Below are 19,752 nucleotides of genomic sequence, written 5' to 3'. Positions count from 1 at the left end.
CTGTTTGCCTCAGTTTCCTCATTTGTAAAATGAGCCAGAGAAGGAAATGGCAAACCAGCATTAGTATCCAGTATCTTTGCCAAGAAAAACCCAAATGGGGTCACAAAGAGTTGGACATAACTGAACAAGAAGTTAATTTCACTTAGCCTTTTTTGAGCTCAGTTTCTTCATCTGTAAAATGGAGATAATAATAATTGAAGAACTTACCTCAGAAAATTGTTGTAAGGAACAAATGAAATTATGTGAGTTAAGTGCTTTGTAAGCCTTAAAGTATAATATAGAGATATTAGCTATTGCTGTTGCTGTTGGCAAGTTAGCTGGGCGTAATGAAGAGAAGGCTGGCCTCAGAGCCAGAAGAATGGACAAAAAAAATAAGCACTCCAAATTGCCCCAGAGAATTCCCTAAGATTGTAAATTAAAAATGAGTTGCCAATCTATATCAGTAGAGGAAATTTCCCCAATGGGAGTCCTCCACCCTGAGGAAAGCATAAATGTGAACCCAAACAAAACAAAACAAACTCTGTAAGTTTTCATTATTATTATTATTGAGATAGCATAGTAGATAGAGAAGTAGCTTCAGAACCAGAAAGACCTGGGTTCAAGTCTTGCCTCTGATACATTCTGGCTATGTGAGCTCGTGTACATCACTTAACTGACCTCTCAGTGCTCTAGGCAACTCTCTCAAACTCTAAATTATAGAATAAGGACTGACCTGCATTTGTAGAGGTAGATTACTCACCTGGGAGTTCCCTATATAAATGAAATCACAGGTCTAGTCCCCATCCCTGTCTTATTGAGTTAAGAAACTTAAAGCATTTGTAAGGAAGTTAATTTGCCATCTTAGAATCAAGAAGGCCATTTCCTAATCAACAGCTTGTCATCTTATCTTAGTTGCATTGATTTTGTTTGTGTAGAAGGGCTTTGGGGGGAATTTGGAAGGCCCAATTTTCTCTTCCAAAAAGTTTGAGCTGAGAGTTTTTCCTTTCATTTTCCTACAGAAAGTCCAAGTATTGGAAATCATTTCATTGGCCTCAGAGCCTTTTCAAAGCACTGTAATTGGTATTCAGAGTTTTTGTTATTGATGGTGAGCATAATGATAGTGTTTCTCACCCTGAAAAGCATTTTCAAAGGGAACGACAGACTCATCCTTTCTCTCTTTTTATGTTGCTAGTCTCTTCGACTATATGGATTTAGGTGCTTCAAGTGCAAGGTTACCCGTGGCCTGTAGGACGATTAGTTTGGCAGCCCTGTGGAGGATGAATTAGAGAGGGAAGACTACAAATTTGGAGACCAATGAAGGAGGTGTTACAAGAGAGGTCATGAAGGTGGGAACTAGAATGGCAGCTGTGTGTGTGGAGAGAAGAGAACAAATTGGAAAGACATATGGTGGTAAAATCAACAAGACTTAGAAACTGATTGGTTGAGGTGGGTGGTGAAGAGAGAAGATTCAAAGATAACCCTGAAGTTTGAAACCAAGCGATTATCAACAAAAATAAGGAAGTTTGGAGGAGGGGCAGGTTGGGGCGGGGGTGATGGTATTGGGTTCTGTTTTGAGCATGCCAATTTTGTGATTTCCACAGTAGGTGTAGGAGGAGATATTTAGCAGTAAGCTGATGATGTGGGACTAGAATTTAAGAGAGAGTTTAAGACTGGGTAAATACAGATTGGAGAGACGTCTGCATAGCAATAATATTTGAACCCAGGGGAGTAGATGGAATCACCAAGGAAGAAATTGTAGAAAGTGAAGAGGAGCAAGGACAGAAACCTGGAAGACATCCATGTTAAGCAGGCATGAAACAGATGAGGATCCAAAAAAAAGAAAAAGAGAGAGTGAAAAGGAACAGTCACACAGGTAGAAGGAGAACCAAAATACATTTGTTTCATGGATGCCAAGGCAGAGTTTCAGGAGGAGAGAGTGGTCAACAGCATTAAAAGGCACAGAGAGGTCATAGAGGCTGTGAACTGAGAAAAGGCCACCATATTTAGAAGTTAAGAGATCCTTGGTAACCTTGGAAAGGGCAGTTTCAGGCAAGTGGTGGGGTCCAGAGCCAGAGGTTAAGTGAGTGGGTGATGAAGAAATGAGGAATTGGAGGTAATAAGTAGAGATGATTTTCTAGGAGTGTAGCAATGAAAAGAAGGCAAGATATGGAATGATTTAAAGGGATATGAAGATCAAGTGACCGATTATCCAAGGATTGGATATGTTTGTAGGCAATTAAGAAAGACAAGTAGGTCAGAAGAGATTAAAGATGAGAACTCTTAGAAAACAATGGAGGCCACAGCTAGGTGGAGCAGTGGATAGAGCACTGGCCCTGGAGTCAGGAGGACCTGAGTTCAAATCCAGCCTCAGACACTTGACACTTGCTAGCTGTGTGATCCTATGCAAGTCACTCAACCCCAATTGCCTTACAAAAAAAAAAAAAACGGAGGGCATAGGGAAAGAGAGGGCACAGGTGGAGGGGGGCCTTGGCCACCTGTTTCTCAGAAGCAAGAGTAAATGAAGGTCTCTTTTGAAGATATAGATGAGTGTTGAAGTGTAGCATAAGAGAATTAAGACTTCCATTTTCTTAGTACAGTAGGAGGTAAGGATATCTTCTGAGGGTGGGGAAAGGCTTGTGGAGAGAAAAGACTTTTTGGGAATAACCACTAAGAGGAATAGAATAGAGAAGAATAAGTTTCATATGCAGCAGTGAGGACCCAGTCTAGATTAGATAATGTGAATTTATAGTGGATCTAGATGGCATCGATGGAGCTCAGTAATTTAATGGACAAGGGTAAATGGTAGGGCTAATCTAGAGTAGAGAATTGGCTGGGTGTGAATGGTGGTAGTCCAACAGGCAAGGGACTCAAAGGCAAAAGTTGAACTGCTTTACCTGTAGGGTAGAAACTGTGAAGGGAAGAAAGTAAAGTCAGAGTAGTGTTGATGGATTAAGAAAACAGAGAAGTATGCAAAGAGTGGAGACAATAATGACTATTGGAAATTGAAATGCTTCTGTACAAACAAAATTAATGCATCTCAGGTAAGAAAGCAATGAATGGAGCAAACAGTTTTATCAAATTTTATCAGATTTCTCAGATAAAGATTTGGTATTCAAGAGAGTAGATGGGATCAAAAATCATTTCCCCAATAAATAAGGGATCAAAAGATGTGAACAAACAATTTTCAAAAGAATCACAAACTATTAACAATCATATGAAATAACATGTAAGACAAATGCAAGTCAAAAGGACTCTGGCACATAGTAGGCACTTAAATATTTTCTTAAATTAAAAGAACATTCATTCATTCATTCAGCCAACTAACCAAGCAGTCAGCTAACCAACAGTTGTTAAAGGCCTATATGCGCAGACCATAGCACAGATGGGATAGAGACAAAGTTAAGATATGGTACAAAAGTCTATGTGTGTGTGTGTGTGGTGAGGATGCTGAAAGGATTTTGGTTGACTGAGGAAAGGACATTTTTACAGTAGAAGGTCAGAGCAGTGGTTGAGATTTGAAGGAACACAGTTTGGGTCATTGATTGCCCTGGTCTTATCCTTTGAGTAAAAAGAATGGGATGGCATTTCAAAACCTCATTCTTTCTGGGTTAGGAAAGAATACTTGTTATCCTCTGGCTCTGTCCTCAATTCTGACTAACATAAACCTTGTGCTTCAAAAGTCAGAGTCTCTTAAAAGGAAAATGCAAAAAAACAACAGCCAACTCAGCCTGGAGATACAGTTTACATGAGTCATTCATGTCACTGCACCAGCTTTTCATCTTGATCTGCCTCTCCTCTTCTCTCCCTTCCTCCTTCCAGCAGAGGCCTCTGCTCAAGGCCTTATCCATCATCACACCCTGTCAGAAATGTCTGTCCCCTCTCCATCCTAGCTTTTCCCTAGCTGGAGCCCAGGCCCTCCGGGGAGCTGGTGGTACGGGGTAGAGTGCCAAGGACTGAGTGGGTATGGGAGGACTTCCAGTTCTTTTCTTCTGTGCCTTCCCTGTAGGTCTCACAGCCCTGTCTGGCTTATTACAGACAAAGGCTTGGAGGAAAAACAACTCATCCTTTTGTTATCCTTCTGAGACAAAATACTGTTCCTGATGCCATTATGTGTGTCTCTTTTAAAAAGAATTTGGATTCTCAGTTCCTTAAGTTGAGCCATCCCCCAAGTACTCACTGGACCTCCCTCTGGGTTCTGGATGTATCCATAGGCAATGGTTTTATTGATGGTGAAGCCAAAATCTGCCTTCCGAATGTGGCCAACTACTTTTTCATTTCTCCAGATGGCTTCCAAGCCAAACATGGGCACTTTTCTGTAAAAAAAAACAAACAAACAAAAAAACCACTCACATATTCAACAAAAATGTATTAGTCACTATGGACAATGGGCTGGGGTAGGTTACAAAAGTAAATAAGACCTGTTCTCTTCCCTCAGGGACTCTAATTCTAAAGAACTTAGTCAAGTAGGGGAGATAAATCAGGTCTGCAACTGTATCCTAGGGCAGAGTATGATGCAAGGGGCTATGAGGCTTCAGAAGAGGGCAAGAATGTCTAATGGGGGAATTCTGGAAGGAGAGGTTTCAAGGAGGAGGTGGCCTTTGAGCTGATTCTTGAAAGATGGCTGGGATATCAACAAGTAGAGATGAAGAGGAGAGGAAGCACATTAGAAGCACGAAAGATCATCAATCAAGCAACAAATAAGCATTTATTAAGTGCCAAGCATGTGCCAAGCACTGTGCTAGGTGATGGAGATACAAAGGAAAAAGTAAAATGGTTCCTGCCCTCAAGGAACTTACATTCTTGTGTAGGAGACAATGTGTGCATTGTGTGAATGTGGTGAAATATATATAAAATGAATGCAAGCCAATTTGAAGGGCAGACACTGGCCACTGGGAGGATCAAAAAAGGCTTTGCATGGAAGATATTGCTTAGGCAGAGTTTTGAAGACAAAAAGGAATTTTAAGAGGGAAAAATTAAGTGAGAGTACATTCCAGGCATGGCAGATGGCCAAGGCAAAGGTGTGGAGATGGAATTTAATGTGTGAGTAACAGCAAGAAGGCTGACTGGACTGCATCAGAGAACATCGGAATGATAGTAATATGTATACTGTATGTACGTATGTGGGTATATAAAATACATTTTTTCATAAAAATAAAAATTTCTGTCTATGTATCTATGCATATATGGGTATATGTATACATATATGCATATATGTATAGACACACATCCATTATATTTATACATATATGTATATGTATATATGTGGGTGTGACTGTTGTGTAGACTTGAAACGGTAGTTTGGGGCCAGGTCATCAAGGGCTTTAAAAATTAAACAAAAGAGCTTCCATTTAATCTTAAAGGCAATAGGAAGCCATCAGAGTTTATTCAGTAGGGGTGTAACATGGTCTGACTTATACTTTAGGAAAATCACAGAGGTACATAGGCTCAGAAATTTAAACTATTCTTGGGGATTATCGGGTAGAATGTTTTGATTGAAGCTTTGGTTAAATGAAGGGGAACAGGTTGAAATAAGGTTGGAAAGGTAGCAAAGGAGCAGGTTGTAAGGGGCCTTTTCGCATTATGGAGTCATTGAAGGTTTTTTTTAATTACTTAATTATGTTTTAGTTTTCAACATTCATGTCCATAAGATTTTGAGTTCCAATTTTTCTTCCCCCCTCCCCCCCCGCCCCAAGACAGCATGCAATCTGATATAGGCTCTACATACACATTTATATTAAACCTATTTTCAAGTTAGTCATGTTGTAAAGAAGAATTAGAACCAATAGGAGGGAACTATGAGAAAGAAGAAACAAAAAAAAAAGAGAGAGCAAATAGTATGTTTCAATCTGCATTTAGACTCCATAGTTCTTTTTCTGGATGTGACCCATTGAAGGTTTTTAAGCAGAGAAGTGACATAACCAGAGGATTACTCTCACAAAATGGATAAACTAAATTGGAGGTGGGGAAATAATAGAGGTAGGAACAATGGTCAGGAGGTCCTTGCCTCAGGGGCAATTCTACAGAGGAAGGCTTGAGCATTCTGGGATGTGAAGGCATACCTAGAAAGCTGGTTCCAAAACCACGATTATATTTATGTCATCCCACTTCAGCACCCAGACCTCAGGGAAGAGAGCAATGCAATGAAGCAGTAATTATGATATGGTAGAAAAACAAAAGCACAGCAGCCACGAGTCAGAAAAACTGGGTTCTAGCCTGTTATTTCCAAGGTTCCCTCATTCAGGAGCCTGGGCATTCACCTAGAATTTCAAAGTTCCTTTCTCTGTCTTTATAGTATCTGTGAGAGCCATCATTTGGATACAGTGAATCTGGACAGCGGACAGTGGCCCTGTCTGGTTCTAGTCCTTGCTGTTCTACTAATTTACAATGTTACCTTGAGAGCCTCCTACCAACTGGGTCTCAGTTTTCCCATCAGAAGACCAGAAACAATAGGTCCTGACCTCCCTAACTCACAAATAGATAATGGACATGAAAAGGTACTAAAGCTATGGAAAAATTGAAGGCATTCTTTTCTTTTTGGTAATCCTGCACTGAAAGTGAAGTGAACATAATGGGCACCTGTCTCATCTTTTAAAAATCAAGCACCTTGAAAAAATACCCACGAGGAGGAAAGCTGTTTTTCTCTCTTATTTCAAAGTGGATTTCTGTATGTTGAGGATGCAGATCTGATGGAGCTCTCCTGATCAGCACTGCACTTGTCTGAGACCTTGTCGCTGCTTAGTGGAGGACCCTGGCATCTCAGCTCCAGCCCCCAAGCAAGAGCTGTGCAGAAAGGAGGAGGAGGAGGAGGAGGAAAAGGAAGAGGAAGAGGAGGAGAAGGAGGAGTTGGAGGAGTCAAGCCGAAGGACGTGCAAACAGGAGATAGCCTAAAGAAATTCTGGGGGATGATGATAAGCCACAGATTTTTTTTTCTTTCTTTTTTTTTTTTCTCTAGCTCATCACACTTGACACATCTTTTGAAGGCCTTCATCAGGTGCAGCCAGGAATCTGGCCACATATGACCTAGCTCTCTCTGGCTGTCAATGATACCAGACCCACATCAGTGAAGCCCCATAATTGCAGTAATGGTGTTTTGCCTTTTATTAGTATTAAAAGTCAGACTTAGGAGAATCATCAGCAGGATTATTTGTACCATTTATAAAAGTGTTAATACCGTTAATAGTCTTGTCTTTTATGTCACTTTCTAGGTCCTATCTTCCAAATACCCATGGAAATCTTTTTCCTAAGGCACAGCTCATATCATTTCTTCCTCTGCTCATAAACCTTCATTGGCTTGCCCATTAACTAGTGAATAAAATACCAAATCCTTAATCTTTGGCAGTCCATGGCACTTAGGGCCTCCATAATTTGGCTCCAAACTCTGCTTCCAGCTTCATTTCTCCTTTTCTTCTTTGTTTTTTTTTTTTTGCTTTTGTTTTTTAGACTTCTCTTTTATTTTATTCCCCTCCCCAACTTTCCCAATTACATGTAAAAAATTTTAATGTTTTTAAAAATTTTGAGTTCCAAATGCTCTTCTTTCTTCCCTCCCCTTCTCCTTCCCAGAGATGACACCAGCCTTATTGCACATTGCCTCACAGAATCACAGAGTCTAAGATCCACACAGGACCTTGGAAATGATCTAGTCTAGCCTGCTCCTGACAGACCATATTTCTACCCCACTATCAGGACGAGTGGACATCCAGCCTTAGCCTGGAGACTTCCAAAGAGGGAGAAGTGAGGTAGCCCATTTCACTTTTTGATGACTCAGATTGTTAGGAGATTTTCCCTTAAATTTGGCTGAAATTTGCATTCTCTGAAAAAAGTGCCCATTGCTCTTAATTCTGTCCTCTGGGGCCAAGCCAAAGGACAGCAACAACAATAGTTAGCATTGATATGGCCCTTTAAGGCTTGCAAAGCAATTTGTATGTGTCATCTTTACATTTGATCCTCCCAACCACCCCGAGAAATAGACGCTAGTATTAGACCCATTTTGAAGACGAACAAATGGAGGCTGAGAGACTTTCGGTGACTTGCCCAGCTAAGAAGTGCCTCAGGCAAAAGTGAAACTCAGGCCTTTCTGGACTCCCAGTCATTGCACCATCTAGCTACCTTAACGAATCCCCATTCTTTCATGTAACATCCTCTCCAACACTTAAAGGCAGCTGTCATATCTTTTCTAAATATTCTTTCCTCCCAGGTAAACAGGCCCAGTTACTTCAAATGATCCCCATGTGGCTTATTCTCCAAAGCTTTCCTTATCCTGTTTACTTTCTCCTGGGTACAATCCTGATTATTTCTGTCCTTATTAAAATGTGTGGCCCCAAACTGAACACAATATTCCAGGTGCAACATTACCAGGATAGAGTACAACAATGCTATTGCCTTCCTTATGCTGAAAGTCGGTGTAAATGGCTCTCTGGACATGGAGTCAGGAAGATCTGGGTTCAATTCCTGATTCAGACCCTTATTAGATTAATTAATCTATTTGTTATTAGATAATTTAAAATCATTTAAACTCTACGGGTCTCAGTTTTCTCGGCTCTAAAATAAGGGAGCTAGACTCAAAGATCCTGAAGTTTCTCTTCTAGTTCCAATGATTTTGTGCCTCACTCAGCTGAGCCTAGGACAGCATTCACTGTGGGGCTACAAAGTCACACTAGTGACTCACGTAGAATTCACCATGCACCAGCACACGCCGCGCTCCCCCCACCGCCCACCCCGGCCACCTATCTTGTTCACAGGAGCTGCTGTCTTGCCATGGATAGCTCTCCAAGGGACCAGACAGAAAGAAGGCTACATGAATTAAGAGATATCTGAAGCCAATGAGAAGTATTTGCCCCCCTCTTCTTGTTCCTGGCTTTGGCCTTTCCTTGGAATAGAGCGGCAAATGGAGCATCTTCATTTTCTAAATCGAGAATGTCTGGAAAGATTATTCTAGTTTTGAAAATATTGATTAAAATTATTCCTATCCGTTACCACCCACAAAGGTGGAGAGAAAAACAAACAGAATCAAAATACATTTTATTCTCTTGGCAAAAATCATTACTTGCCCAGAGTAGGTTGTCATTATACTTCAAATCAATTCAATTCAACACACAGTTATAAAGTGTCTTGGACATGCGAGATAGAGTTTTGGTAAGACACAATCCTACCTGTCCTCATAGAGCTTACAGTCTAATAAGAGGGTTTAACATATTTACTATGCAAATTAGGTGGTTGATTTTTTATTGTCTTTCATACTCAAAGAGGACCAAAATGACATCACTATGCTAGACTCAAGTTTCAGGGTGTTCGACTGTGGCTGATCAGACCAATATGAGCTAGGAATGTTCTACCACGGGTCAGGCACAAAAAGTCAAAGTGAACATTTACTATGCAAATAGCTGTAATATAAAATAATACACAATAAATATATTAATAAATGGGAAACAAAGTGCCATGTGAGGTCCAAGGGTTGGAAGGTGATAATCCAGTGGAAGGATGCATGGAAGGCTTCTTCAAGGAGCAGCAGTTGAGTCAGATTTTAAAATAATGAGTAGGATTTCAATAGGTATAGAGAAGATGGGAAAGTTAATTCAGACACGCACACACACACAGAAAAACAACTTGAGCAAAGGTATGAAGGTGGGAAAGTGCAGGATACTGTGAGTAGTCCTGTTTGGCTCATGCATAGGGTCTATGTAGGGGAATTGCCTGAAAAAGTATGCAATACAACATGAAATGTAAAAAGGTATCAAATTGTAGAGGGTCTAAAATGCTGCTATGATTGCTTTAAAAAATTCTTATCCCAGTTGTGGAGTTCAACAGGAATGGGTCTAGACTATATGCAAGGAACGTTTCTCAACTACAGACAGTTGTGAGCAGGAGTGGTAGGAAGGAGCCTTAGAGGGACTTACTTGTCAACGGTAAAACAGACCAGGCGTCTGAGGAGACCAGAGGCCCTCTGTTTCTCTAGGGCTTCTCGTCCCAAAAAGGGAATGGCAGACTTCAGTTTGCAGGTGAAAGCCAGCCCTGCTTCCAGAGGGGTATCATCGGAGCGAAGGTCTGCATGCCAGTGTCGGTAGCCTGCAGGAGATGTCCGATGTTATCGCAGAGTCAAGGATAGCAGAACTTGACCAGTACAAAGACAGTATGAGTTACTTCCTACACAGTAGGGTTTCGATCAATCAATCAACAAACATTTATTAAGCGCCTATTATATGCCAGGCACTGTGCTAAGCTCTGGGGATACAAAAAGAGGCAAAAGACAGTCCCGGTCCTCAAAGAACTTGCAATCTAATTGGGAAGACCTCATACAAACAAATATATACAAAGCAAGGTATATACAGAATAAATAAGAAATAATTAAAAGAGGGAAGGCACTGGAATTGACAGGTTAGGGGAGACTTCCTGTGGAAGGTGGGATTTTAGATGGGACATAAAAGAAGCCGGGGAGTTCAATAGTAAGAGTGGAGGAAGGACACTGTTCCAGGCATGGAGGACACACAGAGAAAATGCCGGGAGCCAAGAGATGGAGTGTCTTGTTGATGGAACATCCAGGAGCCCAGCATCACTGGATCAGAGGACCTGTTGGGGAGTCTTTTTTTTCCCACAAGGCAAGCATTCACATGGAGGTCAGAAGAAGTGATACAACACGAAAAGTGATACTTTCAAGGTCTCTCTGAAGAACTTTGGAATTGATTGTGAGACATAAGAGACACTGACACAGGACCGCTAGGCGGTGTGGTGTGCCCTCATCAAAGAAGGCGCTATGCTCTATGAGCAAAGTAGAATTGCAGTAGCTGAAAAGAAACATGAGATGTGCATATTTAGAGACATCTCCTTTCCAAATATTCATATGAACTATTTGCACCCAACCTGTGGTAGAGCCTTCCAAGTCTGTATTGGTTTGATCAGCCACAGCTGGACATACTGTACATTGACCATACATTGTGATGTCATTTTGCTCCTCTTTGATTACAAAGGACAAAAATGAACATGTCAGGGAGTAAGCTGTAAGAAGACTGGAAAGGTAGGAGGTGACTAGGTTAGGAAGGCCTTGCATGCCAAATGGAGCATTTTTTATTTGCTCTTGGCAGTAATAGGAAGCTATTGGAATTTATTGAGTAGGTTGGTGACATGATTGGACTTGTACTCCAGGAAAATCACTTTAGTGGCTGAATGTAGGATGGATTGGGGTGGGAAGAGCCTTGAGGCGGATAGACCCACCAGCAGGTTAGTGCAGTAATCAAGGTGAGAGGTGATGAGGGTCTACACCAGGTGGGTGGCAGTGTCAGAGGAGAGAAGGGGGTGTACTGGAGAGATGTTGCAAAGGTGAAATGGGCAGGCCTCGGAAACAGCTTGGATATGAGGGGTGAGAGATAGTGAGGAGTCCAGGATGACTCCTAGGTTGTGAGCCCCATGGACTAGAGGGATGGTGTTGCCCTTAACAGTAATAGGGAAAGTTAGAGTAGGGGGATGGTTTAGAGGAAAAGATAACAAGTTCTGTTTTGGACATGTTGAGTTTCAGATGTCTACTGGACACCCATTTCAAGATTCCTGAAAGGCAGCTGGAGAGGAGAGTAGTGTGAGGTGTCACTGAATCACAAAATCTCTAACCCTAGCCTATAATGGTGCTGCCTCACTTTCTGACCTGGCTGAAAATTCACACCATATATATCACTACTTGGGCTTGTATAACAAAAACTATAACTTGGGGACATAGAAGGGGGTGGGGTAGGGTGGGAGTGGGGATGGTACTCATTATTTCCAGATGCCTCTGTTAAAATATACCTACTAGCCTAGAAAAGAGAGGCTTCTGGTTTAGGGCAGGGGAAGCCTTCTATAGCCCTTTCCCACTAACACGGCTTGTACAAATCACTGCCCCTCTCTGGGCCTCAGTTTTGGGGTTTTCTTTTTTTTCTTTCTTTTTTTTAACCTTTAAAATGAGAGAGTTGGACTAAACGACCTTTAAGGTTCCTTCCATCATTTGAATGCTGACATTCTATTTTCTAAGCTCCCTTTTAGTCCTGATATCTTCTTATTCTATTATTCTATCTGAAATATTTTTTTTAAAAAACCAGATTAGCTAGCGATCCCTTTGAAAGGCACAGAGAATCTGTAATTAGGGGAAGCTGAGATATAGGCTCTGAAAGTTTCATGGAGGAGAGAAGGTAATATGGCCAAGGCAAATATTGTGCATTTCTTTGTGTCAAGGGACAGCATAGAGGAAGGACCAAGCCAGGAAACACGGGAGGATGTCCAGACCAGTGAGGGAACAAGAAATCCAGAAGGTGAAGACAGACTTGTTGGATGACAATTATGCCTCTGAGAATGGCCTTGGAGGAGGTCCAGACTGAAGGAGGAGGGCTCCGGAGCATGGCAGGAGCTTCTCGCTTGTCAACAAGAGCCTACCTTTCTCACTGCTCAGGGAATCAATTGCCCGGTAGCCTGCATTGATGATGCCATGCTTGGCACCTGCTTTCATCACAGCCTTGTAAACAGGAACACAAGATGCCTTGGGGACGTGCAGCTCCCAGCCCATCTCCCCCACAAAAGTCAATCTTATGGCTCGAACCTGTGGGAAGAACAAGAGGCCAGTTCTCATCCCTGTTCTCAGTTCCACCCTTTATATTATCTGCTCCCCAAATACATTTACATAATAGAATCATGGGGTAGCTAGGTAGTGCAGCGGATTGAATGCCAGACCTGGAGTTAGGAAGACTCGTCTTTGTGAGTTCAAATCTGGCCTCAGACACTTACTATCTGTGTGACCCTGGACAAGTCACTTAAGCCTGTTTGCCTCAGTATTCTCATCTGTAAAATGAGCTGGAGAAGGAAATGGCAAACCTCTCCAGTATATTTGCCAAGAAAACCCCAAATGGGGTCACAAAGAGTCGGACACGACTGAAATGACTGAACAACAACAAATAGAATCACAGAATGTCGGAATAGAAAGGTGTTCCAGATGTCATGTAGTCCATCCTCTACTGATTTGCTCAAGGTCACACTGGGAGTTAGTGGCAGAAGCCAGGACTGAAGCCAGGCATCCTAATTCCCAGTCCAGTGTACTTTCTTCTTCACTATCCATCAGATTGCTGAAGACATGAAAGTTAGTGAGGCTCAAGACACTTCTTTCACTCCCCTCTGTAGTATTCAGTGTCTTCTGTTCTCAGTATTAAAAGCTGCCCCCAGGAAAGGATCAAATCTTTTCACCTTAAGGTATAAGTGAGCAATAAAGCATCCTCTGTTACCTCTCCCAGAGGGATTTGTATTTCAACCAAGGTCAAAATCTAAAGCCAAAGGAATGATTCTCTAATGGTAGAATTTCACACACTGATAAGTATGGTGTGAGCGAGTAGAAGGGAAGCATATTTGGCAGAAAGAGGGTCTTCTCTATGTCCTTAAAATGAGATGACGTACGGGGAACACTTGGAAAAGTTAACACCATAGGATCATAAAGTTTTGCTAATATGGGGGTGTAGGTCTAGAGTAGGAGTGGGAGGCTTCTTAACTGACTTCCCTTTTTAAGAATGGTGAGATTAGAACTTTCTGGGCCATGCCCAGAACTGAAGGGAATTTTGATTTTAGGTGCATTTGATGGAATCCTAATAAAACTGCCCCCACCCCCAATATTCTAACTTCCTTCTGGGCCCCAGTGAACAGCAGGGCATGTCTTGATTTCACCGCACAATCTGGCTTTAACCATGCCATAGGCCTCCAGACTCAATACAGCCATTGCCCCTAGCTAGCCACTGCCCCAGATCCAATTCTCATATTCAAACATGTGTGTTCTTGTACTCAACCATAAACATATCACCCATTTAGCCCAACAGGACCACAATACCTAACTATCCATCTTGACCAGATAGGACTACAATAGCTAGTCAATTGGAGGGCAGCACGACCAGAATGTTTGACCACTAAACCATAGAAGAGACCCCTCCCCATTACCTAATCCCTTAACAAATCCCTCCTGCTTTTTTAATATTCATAATTTATGCTGTGTAATCAGCATCATTACACTATAAATTTGCCTGGGTTGTCTTATTAAGTTGCTGGCTCTGCTCTGACGGGCGTCAATCCTCAATAAATGCCTATACTTGGATTAGAGGTGGTCTGACTCTGAATTCTTTGAGACAGTGCTGCCATGACACACCATGAAACTACAACAGTGGAATTTTAGTTGGGATTTGCAAGACTCAAGGTGAGTGTATAGAGCACCAGTCCTGGATTCAGCAGGACCTGAGTTCAAAGCCAGCCTCAGACATATAACACTCACTAGCTGTGTGACTCTGGGCAAGTCACTTAACCCCAATTGCCTCACCAAAAAACAAATAAAACAAACAAAAGTGAAAGAATCGAGGAATGGAGATAAGGAAAGAGAATTCTAGGGATGAAAGCCTGCCAGTCAAAATGCAGGGAGTCAGAAGATGAAGAGGCTTGTTTTCTCCTCTTTGATTACAAAGGAGAAAAATGAACAAACATGTCGGGGAGTAAGCTGTAAGGAGACTGGAAAGGTGAGAGGTGACTAGGCTAGGAAGGGCCTTGAATGCAACACAGTTAGTAAAGACTAATTTTATTAACCAGAAAACACACCTTATAGAGAATATGCATGTTTGGATGCTCAAGGTATTGTTGGTATACTTTTGATAGGAGTGGAGAGGATTGAAGAGATAGTACACACTTGAAAACAAAACCCTTTCCCTCAAGAGGCTTGCAGTCCTGCTGTCATGACCAGCCAGACAACAGATTAATTAAATAAATGTCTCGGCGCAGCTAGGTGGCACAGTGGATAGAGCACCGGCCCTGAAGTAAGAGGACCTGAGTTCAAATCTGGCCTCAGACCAAATACTCGACACTTACTAGCTGTGTGACCCTGGGCAAGTCACTTAACCCTAATTGCCTAAAAATAAATAAATAAATAGATAGAGATAGATAGATAGATAAATAAATAAATGTCTCTATCTCTTCATAATTCCCTTATAATCCATCATTTCCCCCATTGGTCTGAATACATGGGATCTGAGACCTGCCCAGTGGATACAGCCCACACCCACCCAGAATGGGAATGACTAATGGCTAAGTTTCTATTTGGTAGAATCTTTCAGAGTATGGGGTGTCTCTGAACCTACAAATGTAGGAAAATTCCAGTTTCTGTAAGGGGGAATATTCTGGGGGCAGAACTAAACAACGCTAAGACATAGGACCTTGGGGAGGCAACTTCCTAGATTGAACATGTGTTTAGATTGGTGTTACCTAAAAACTTAGCTGTCAGCCAGTGCTTCCACCCCCAGGAGGATCCACAAGCTAACAGCGTTCAGGCAGTTAAAGGCTAAGAGGGCTTGTGCCTTGCAATCTCTGCTGTTCATAGCTGGAGCGATGAATGAATAGCAAAGAATAAGATCTCCTAGACTACCAGAGACGTTAATTCCATTGTAAACCTGACACTCTAATCGAATGGTACCTGAGGAATTGGAGTTTAAAAGCTTTGGAAACCGCACAAATGTGCCCTGTGCTTGCATTTGCTGAGGTCTTTTGAACCTCAAAATTGAAACAGAAACTGTACTTTTGACATTTCTCTGCATCCACTGTGCAGGCCTTCGGTTGTAGATAAGGATTGCCTTGTCAACTGAGTTCTAATTTTAGACAGCCTATGAGGGACAGCCAAACTGCCAAGCCAATCTCATTTCCTAGCAGGAAAAATAAAAATTAAAAAAAAGTATTAAATGACCCAATAGTTCCCAATTCACATTCACTTGGACTCTTCCCACAATATTAACTAGAGAGGTTGTTAAACTTTGGTCTCCATTTGGAAGAGAAAATGAGGCTATTTGTTATTGTTCCCTGTTATTATATAAAAAGAGACTAAGGCAGTATATGCATTTTCCAAAACTCATTTGGAGACTGGGTGACCAAGACAAGCTGTCTGACATTGGTGACTCTGGTGAAATGAGGTGGGGAGCTCCAAGGCCCAGGTGGACGTCAGAGCTGGGCGAGAAATTGTACAGGATTTTCTCGTACTCCAGGAGCAGAGGAAACTAGAGATAACAGACGTGAAAAGTGCTTTGGAAAGTGTAAAAGATCTAAGCTAACTCATAAGGTATTCTTGTAAGATGAGGCCAAGCTGCAAGTGACTGAAACTGAGAACATGTTCACACCTTCGTGCAAAAGGGATTAAAATACTAGAATGTAACATCTTCATTTTACAGGTGAAGAATCTGAGGCACAGAGAAGGGAAAGCTAAGGGATTGAATAAGAGACAGGTTAAATGATGTGCTGAGAAGAAGCAGTAACATACAGCTGTGCCTTCATTTTGTCAAAGGGAGTAGTCGGGGCACTGGGGAAATGGGGACCTTATACTTTCTATCTGTGGGACATGGACCAGCTCCCCAGGTCTCTTTCTCCATATGTGCCGCCAGAACTCACTCCTTTCTGGACCCACATGCAATCATGTGGGAGATGATCTGAGCTCCCTAAAAGGGCCATAAATCAAATCCACAAATAACACTGCTTGCAACCAGAATTTCTAAGCCTGAAATGATGGCCCATGTATTCCAAGTGAGATAAGGTGCAGAAAAATTCCAGATGGTCAAAGAATTCAGAGGGTCCCTTAGAGATGAATGGAATTGACTTTGGCCTCAATACTGACCCAAGTCATTATCACCATGGAGTCTTTATTAGTTCCTGATGATTAACACCTGGAAACTGCTAACATCTCGTACTTTTTAGTGGCCCCTTTCTTATCCTAGAAGGGGTTCAAGCCTGAACATGGCATCTCTAAATAGGATAAAACCGAGGAGGCAAAAAATAAAAAGCTAAGGTTCAGAGCATAGTACTTTGACTTGGAATCACTGGTCCTCACAAGAATCAGAATGAAAATGAAAGATGCAAAGGTAGGAACAAAGACGCGTAGAGCCAGGGGGCAACAGGTGATATAGTCCCACCAATCAGATCCCATTTTTAGTGCTGTGTTCAGTCCTGGGTGCCACATTTTATTAAGTTAGTTTAACTTAGACGTATATTAGGTGCCTACTATGTGCGTGGCTCTGTAGATACAAAAGCAAAAAAAGACCAGGCCTGTCTCAGAGTTTACATTCTACTAGGGGGTAAATTAGAAAGCACTGGGGGATAGCAATATGGTCTAGGAGACCAAAAGTGGCAAATTGGGAGTCAGAGGGCATTGTTCGAATGCTATGTCTTTCACTAAGGTAATCTGTGTCACCTTGGGTAGGTCTCTTACCTCTTCGGGACCTCAGTCTCCTCGTTTATAAAACAAAGTAGATGATCTAGATGGCTTTTATAAAACAAAATTTATGATTCTATTGATTTGTGTTCCCATATTTCAAGAGGGAGAGAGTGTTAATAATTGTGAAGTGATAAAGGTCATACGTAGGAATTGGTACCTGAAATGTTGTTTGAAAGAACCTAGGATTCTATGACTCATCTTCATGGGTTCAAATCCAGCCTCAGATACTTATTAGCTGGGTGACCCTGGGCAAGTCACTTAACTGTTTGCCTCAGTTTCCTTAACTGTAAAATGAGCTGGGAAAGGAAATGGCAACCCACTCTAGTATCTATGTAAAAAAAAAATCCAAATGGGGTCACAAAAAGTCAGACATGACTGAAATGACTGAACAACAATAACAACAAAAAAGAATTCTATGAGGTAAAGGTGAGGAGGGTAAATTCTGGACTTCAGGGACAGCTTATACGAATAGACCAGGGTGGGAGATTGAATGTAACGTATGGAAAGCAGCCAGCAGACCAGTCTCACCAGGACAGAGAATGTGTGAATGAGAGTAATACAGAAGACTGGGAAGGGACCATCGGGGACATTGACAAGATGGAGTGTGGTCAGAGGAGGGCATCCAGGGTGCCAAGGAGACTTGAGATCAGCCCACCTGAGGAACTGTTGAAGGGATGATGAATGTTTACCCTGGAGGAGAGATGACTCAAGTGGATAAATGATTACTGTCTTCGTGTATTTGAAGGGTTATGCAGAAAGGAGAGCAGACTTACTCTGTTTGATTCCAGAGGACCAGACTATAACCAAAGGGTAAAATTTCGGGAAAGATAGATTTTTTTGACTCAATACAAAACAAAAACAAGCCAAAAAATACCTTCCTTACAATTACAGGTGTTAAAAATGGAAGGGGTTGTGTCGTGAGGTAGTTGAGTTCCTTATAGCAATAATAATAGTTCACCTTTGTATAGTGCTTTAAGGTTTACCAAGTGTTTTCTTCACAACGCTGAGAGATGGGTAGCACAAACACCCCCATTTTACAGATAAGAAAACCAAAGTTCAGAGAGGTAACCTGTTCTAATTGACACAGCTAAGAAGCAGCAGAGCTGAGATTTGAAGCTAGGTTCTGATTCCAAAACTTAGAATCTTGGAATCTTGCCACTAGGTCATCATGTTTCCCATTGGGGATTTGAGGGAGAGAATGCCTATATTGGGTAGGATTTTAGGTTAGATGACATCTTAAGTCCCTTCCAATGTGAAGATTCTATGCTTCTAAGGCTACGTGACTCACCCCTCTTCTGAAGCAAGCCCACAATGACGGTAGAGGAGGGTGCTTGGCAGAGATGGTGCAAGGCAGATTATTCATAGCACTGAAGTCTTCTGGCACGCAATGCAATGCTTACAATTAGCCACACAACAACTCTTCTCTGTAGCATTGGAAGGATGACAGCGTCTCCTCTTTGCTTTGAAGAAAGTAACTGTGGCTGGTGTAGGGGCTGACTTGTTTTGGCAGGGAGCGTTTAGAATGGCATGACCTGCTCCTTTTTGCAAGAGAGATCAAATGTGAACAGCTTGAAAGCAAAAAGGAACTATTTCTGCTGGGAGACCTTGAAGGATTCTTAAGTTTAGAGAAGGCTTTGCCATCCAGATCTAGTTTCTAGGGTTAGACAACTTTTATAAAGTGAGTTAGACAAATTTCCTTGATGTCTGTTCCTAGTTCTTCCTAATGCCCAATTGTAACAGAATCGTAACTAGGGTAGGGCGAACAGCGTTTTGCCCCAGAGCACCAAAATTTAGGGCTCCACTCCTTCAGCAGTGTAGAGACAACTGAGCTTGACATCTAATAGGAAACAACCAGCTGGTGCACTTTCTTCCCTGGGAACTGTGTCCCAGGTGATCCTTTGTCTGACCCATTTCTGACCTACATCTCCTCTCCATCGGCCCTGTGGGTGTAAAATTGATTTGAGGAAATGTTTTGCATTGCTTTCCCTAGAAAGTGAATATGCCAACAGAATATTAGTTACGGCTCTGATTGCTATGCATAACTTTTAGGAGTTTTAGGCCCCTGGGCAAATTCTGTTTGGGTAGAGCTGTACCTAGCATGAAGCAACGGGGTTTTGGCCCTAGGGTGCTGACATGGGCAAAATGTACTTCTTCCCTGGCTGGGTGGGGTGAGAGGTCTCCCTGCCAGATGGAGGGCACATTTCCCCAGGCTTTGCTTTACAATGTTGTCAAACAGCTACACTGTTTCCCATGATGCAAAACAGTAGTTGTTAACCTTTATTATGTCATGAACTCAGGGATATGCAGGTAAATGTTTAACAACTAGCTCTCTGAAAAAAATCATACTTAACATACCCAAAAATGTATGCACAACATATTTTTAAGTTTAATCTGCATTATTAACATTTTCTCTATCACCTTCTCAAGTTTGGACAATCAACAAAACAATAAATCAAGCCCTGATTTATAACATTTCCTGGATTTTGGAGGTGCAAATTCTCACCTTGAAAACTTTACCATCAGCTCTCCTGAGACAGGAGTCATTAGAA

General features: G+C 41.9%; 1 protein-coding gene across 1 annotated transcript in view; it reads right to left on the bottom strand.

The window, feature by feature from the left end:
• SARDH (sarcosine dehydrogenase) overlaps positions 1 to 19,752 on the bottom strand; it is a 141,014-nt gene that overhangs the window by 10,283 nt on the left and 110,979 nt on the right. The window contains exons 18-20 of the mRNA XM_027869641.1: positions 12,370 to 12,532; positions 9,873 to 10,041; positions 4,157 to 4,292 (exon numbers count right to left, since the gene is read on the bottom strand). Coding sequence (XP_027725442.1) covers positions 4,157 to 4,292; positions 9,873 to 10,041; positions 12,370 to 12,532 — 468 coding nt within the window. The remainder of the gene's footprint in view (positions 1 to 4,156; positions 4,293 to 9,872; positions 10,042 to 12,369; positions 12,533 to 19,752) is intronic.

Source organism: Vombatus ursinus, unplaced genomic scaffold, assembly GCF_900497805.2.
Source record: "Vombatus ursinus unplaced genomic scaffold, bare-nosed wombat genome assembly UNPS02014793.1, whole genome shotgun sequence".
In the NCBI taxonomy this organism is placed as follows: Eukaryota; Metazoa; Chordata; class Mammalia; order Diprotodontia; family Vombatidae; genus Vombatus; species Vombatus ursinus.
Note: the sequence above shows the minus strand (reverse complement) of the source record. Positions and strands in the feature narration are given on the sequence as shown.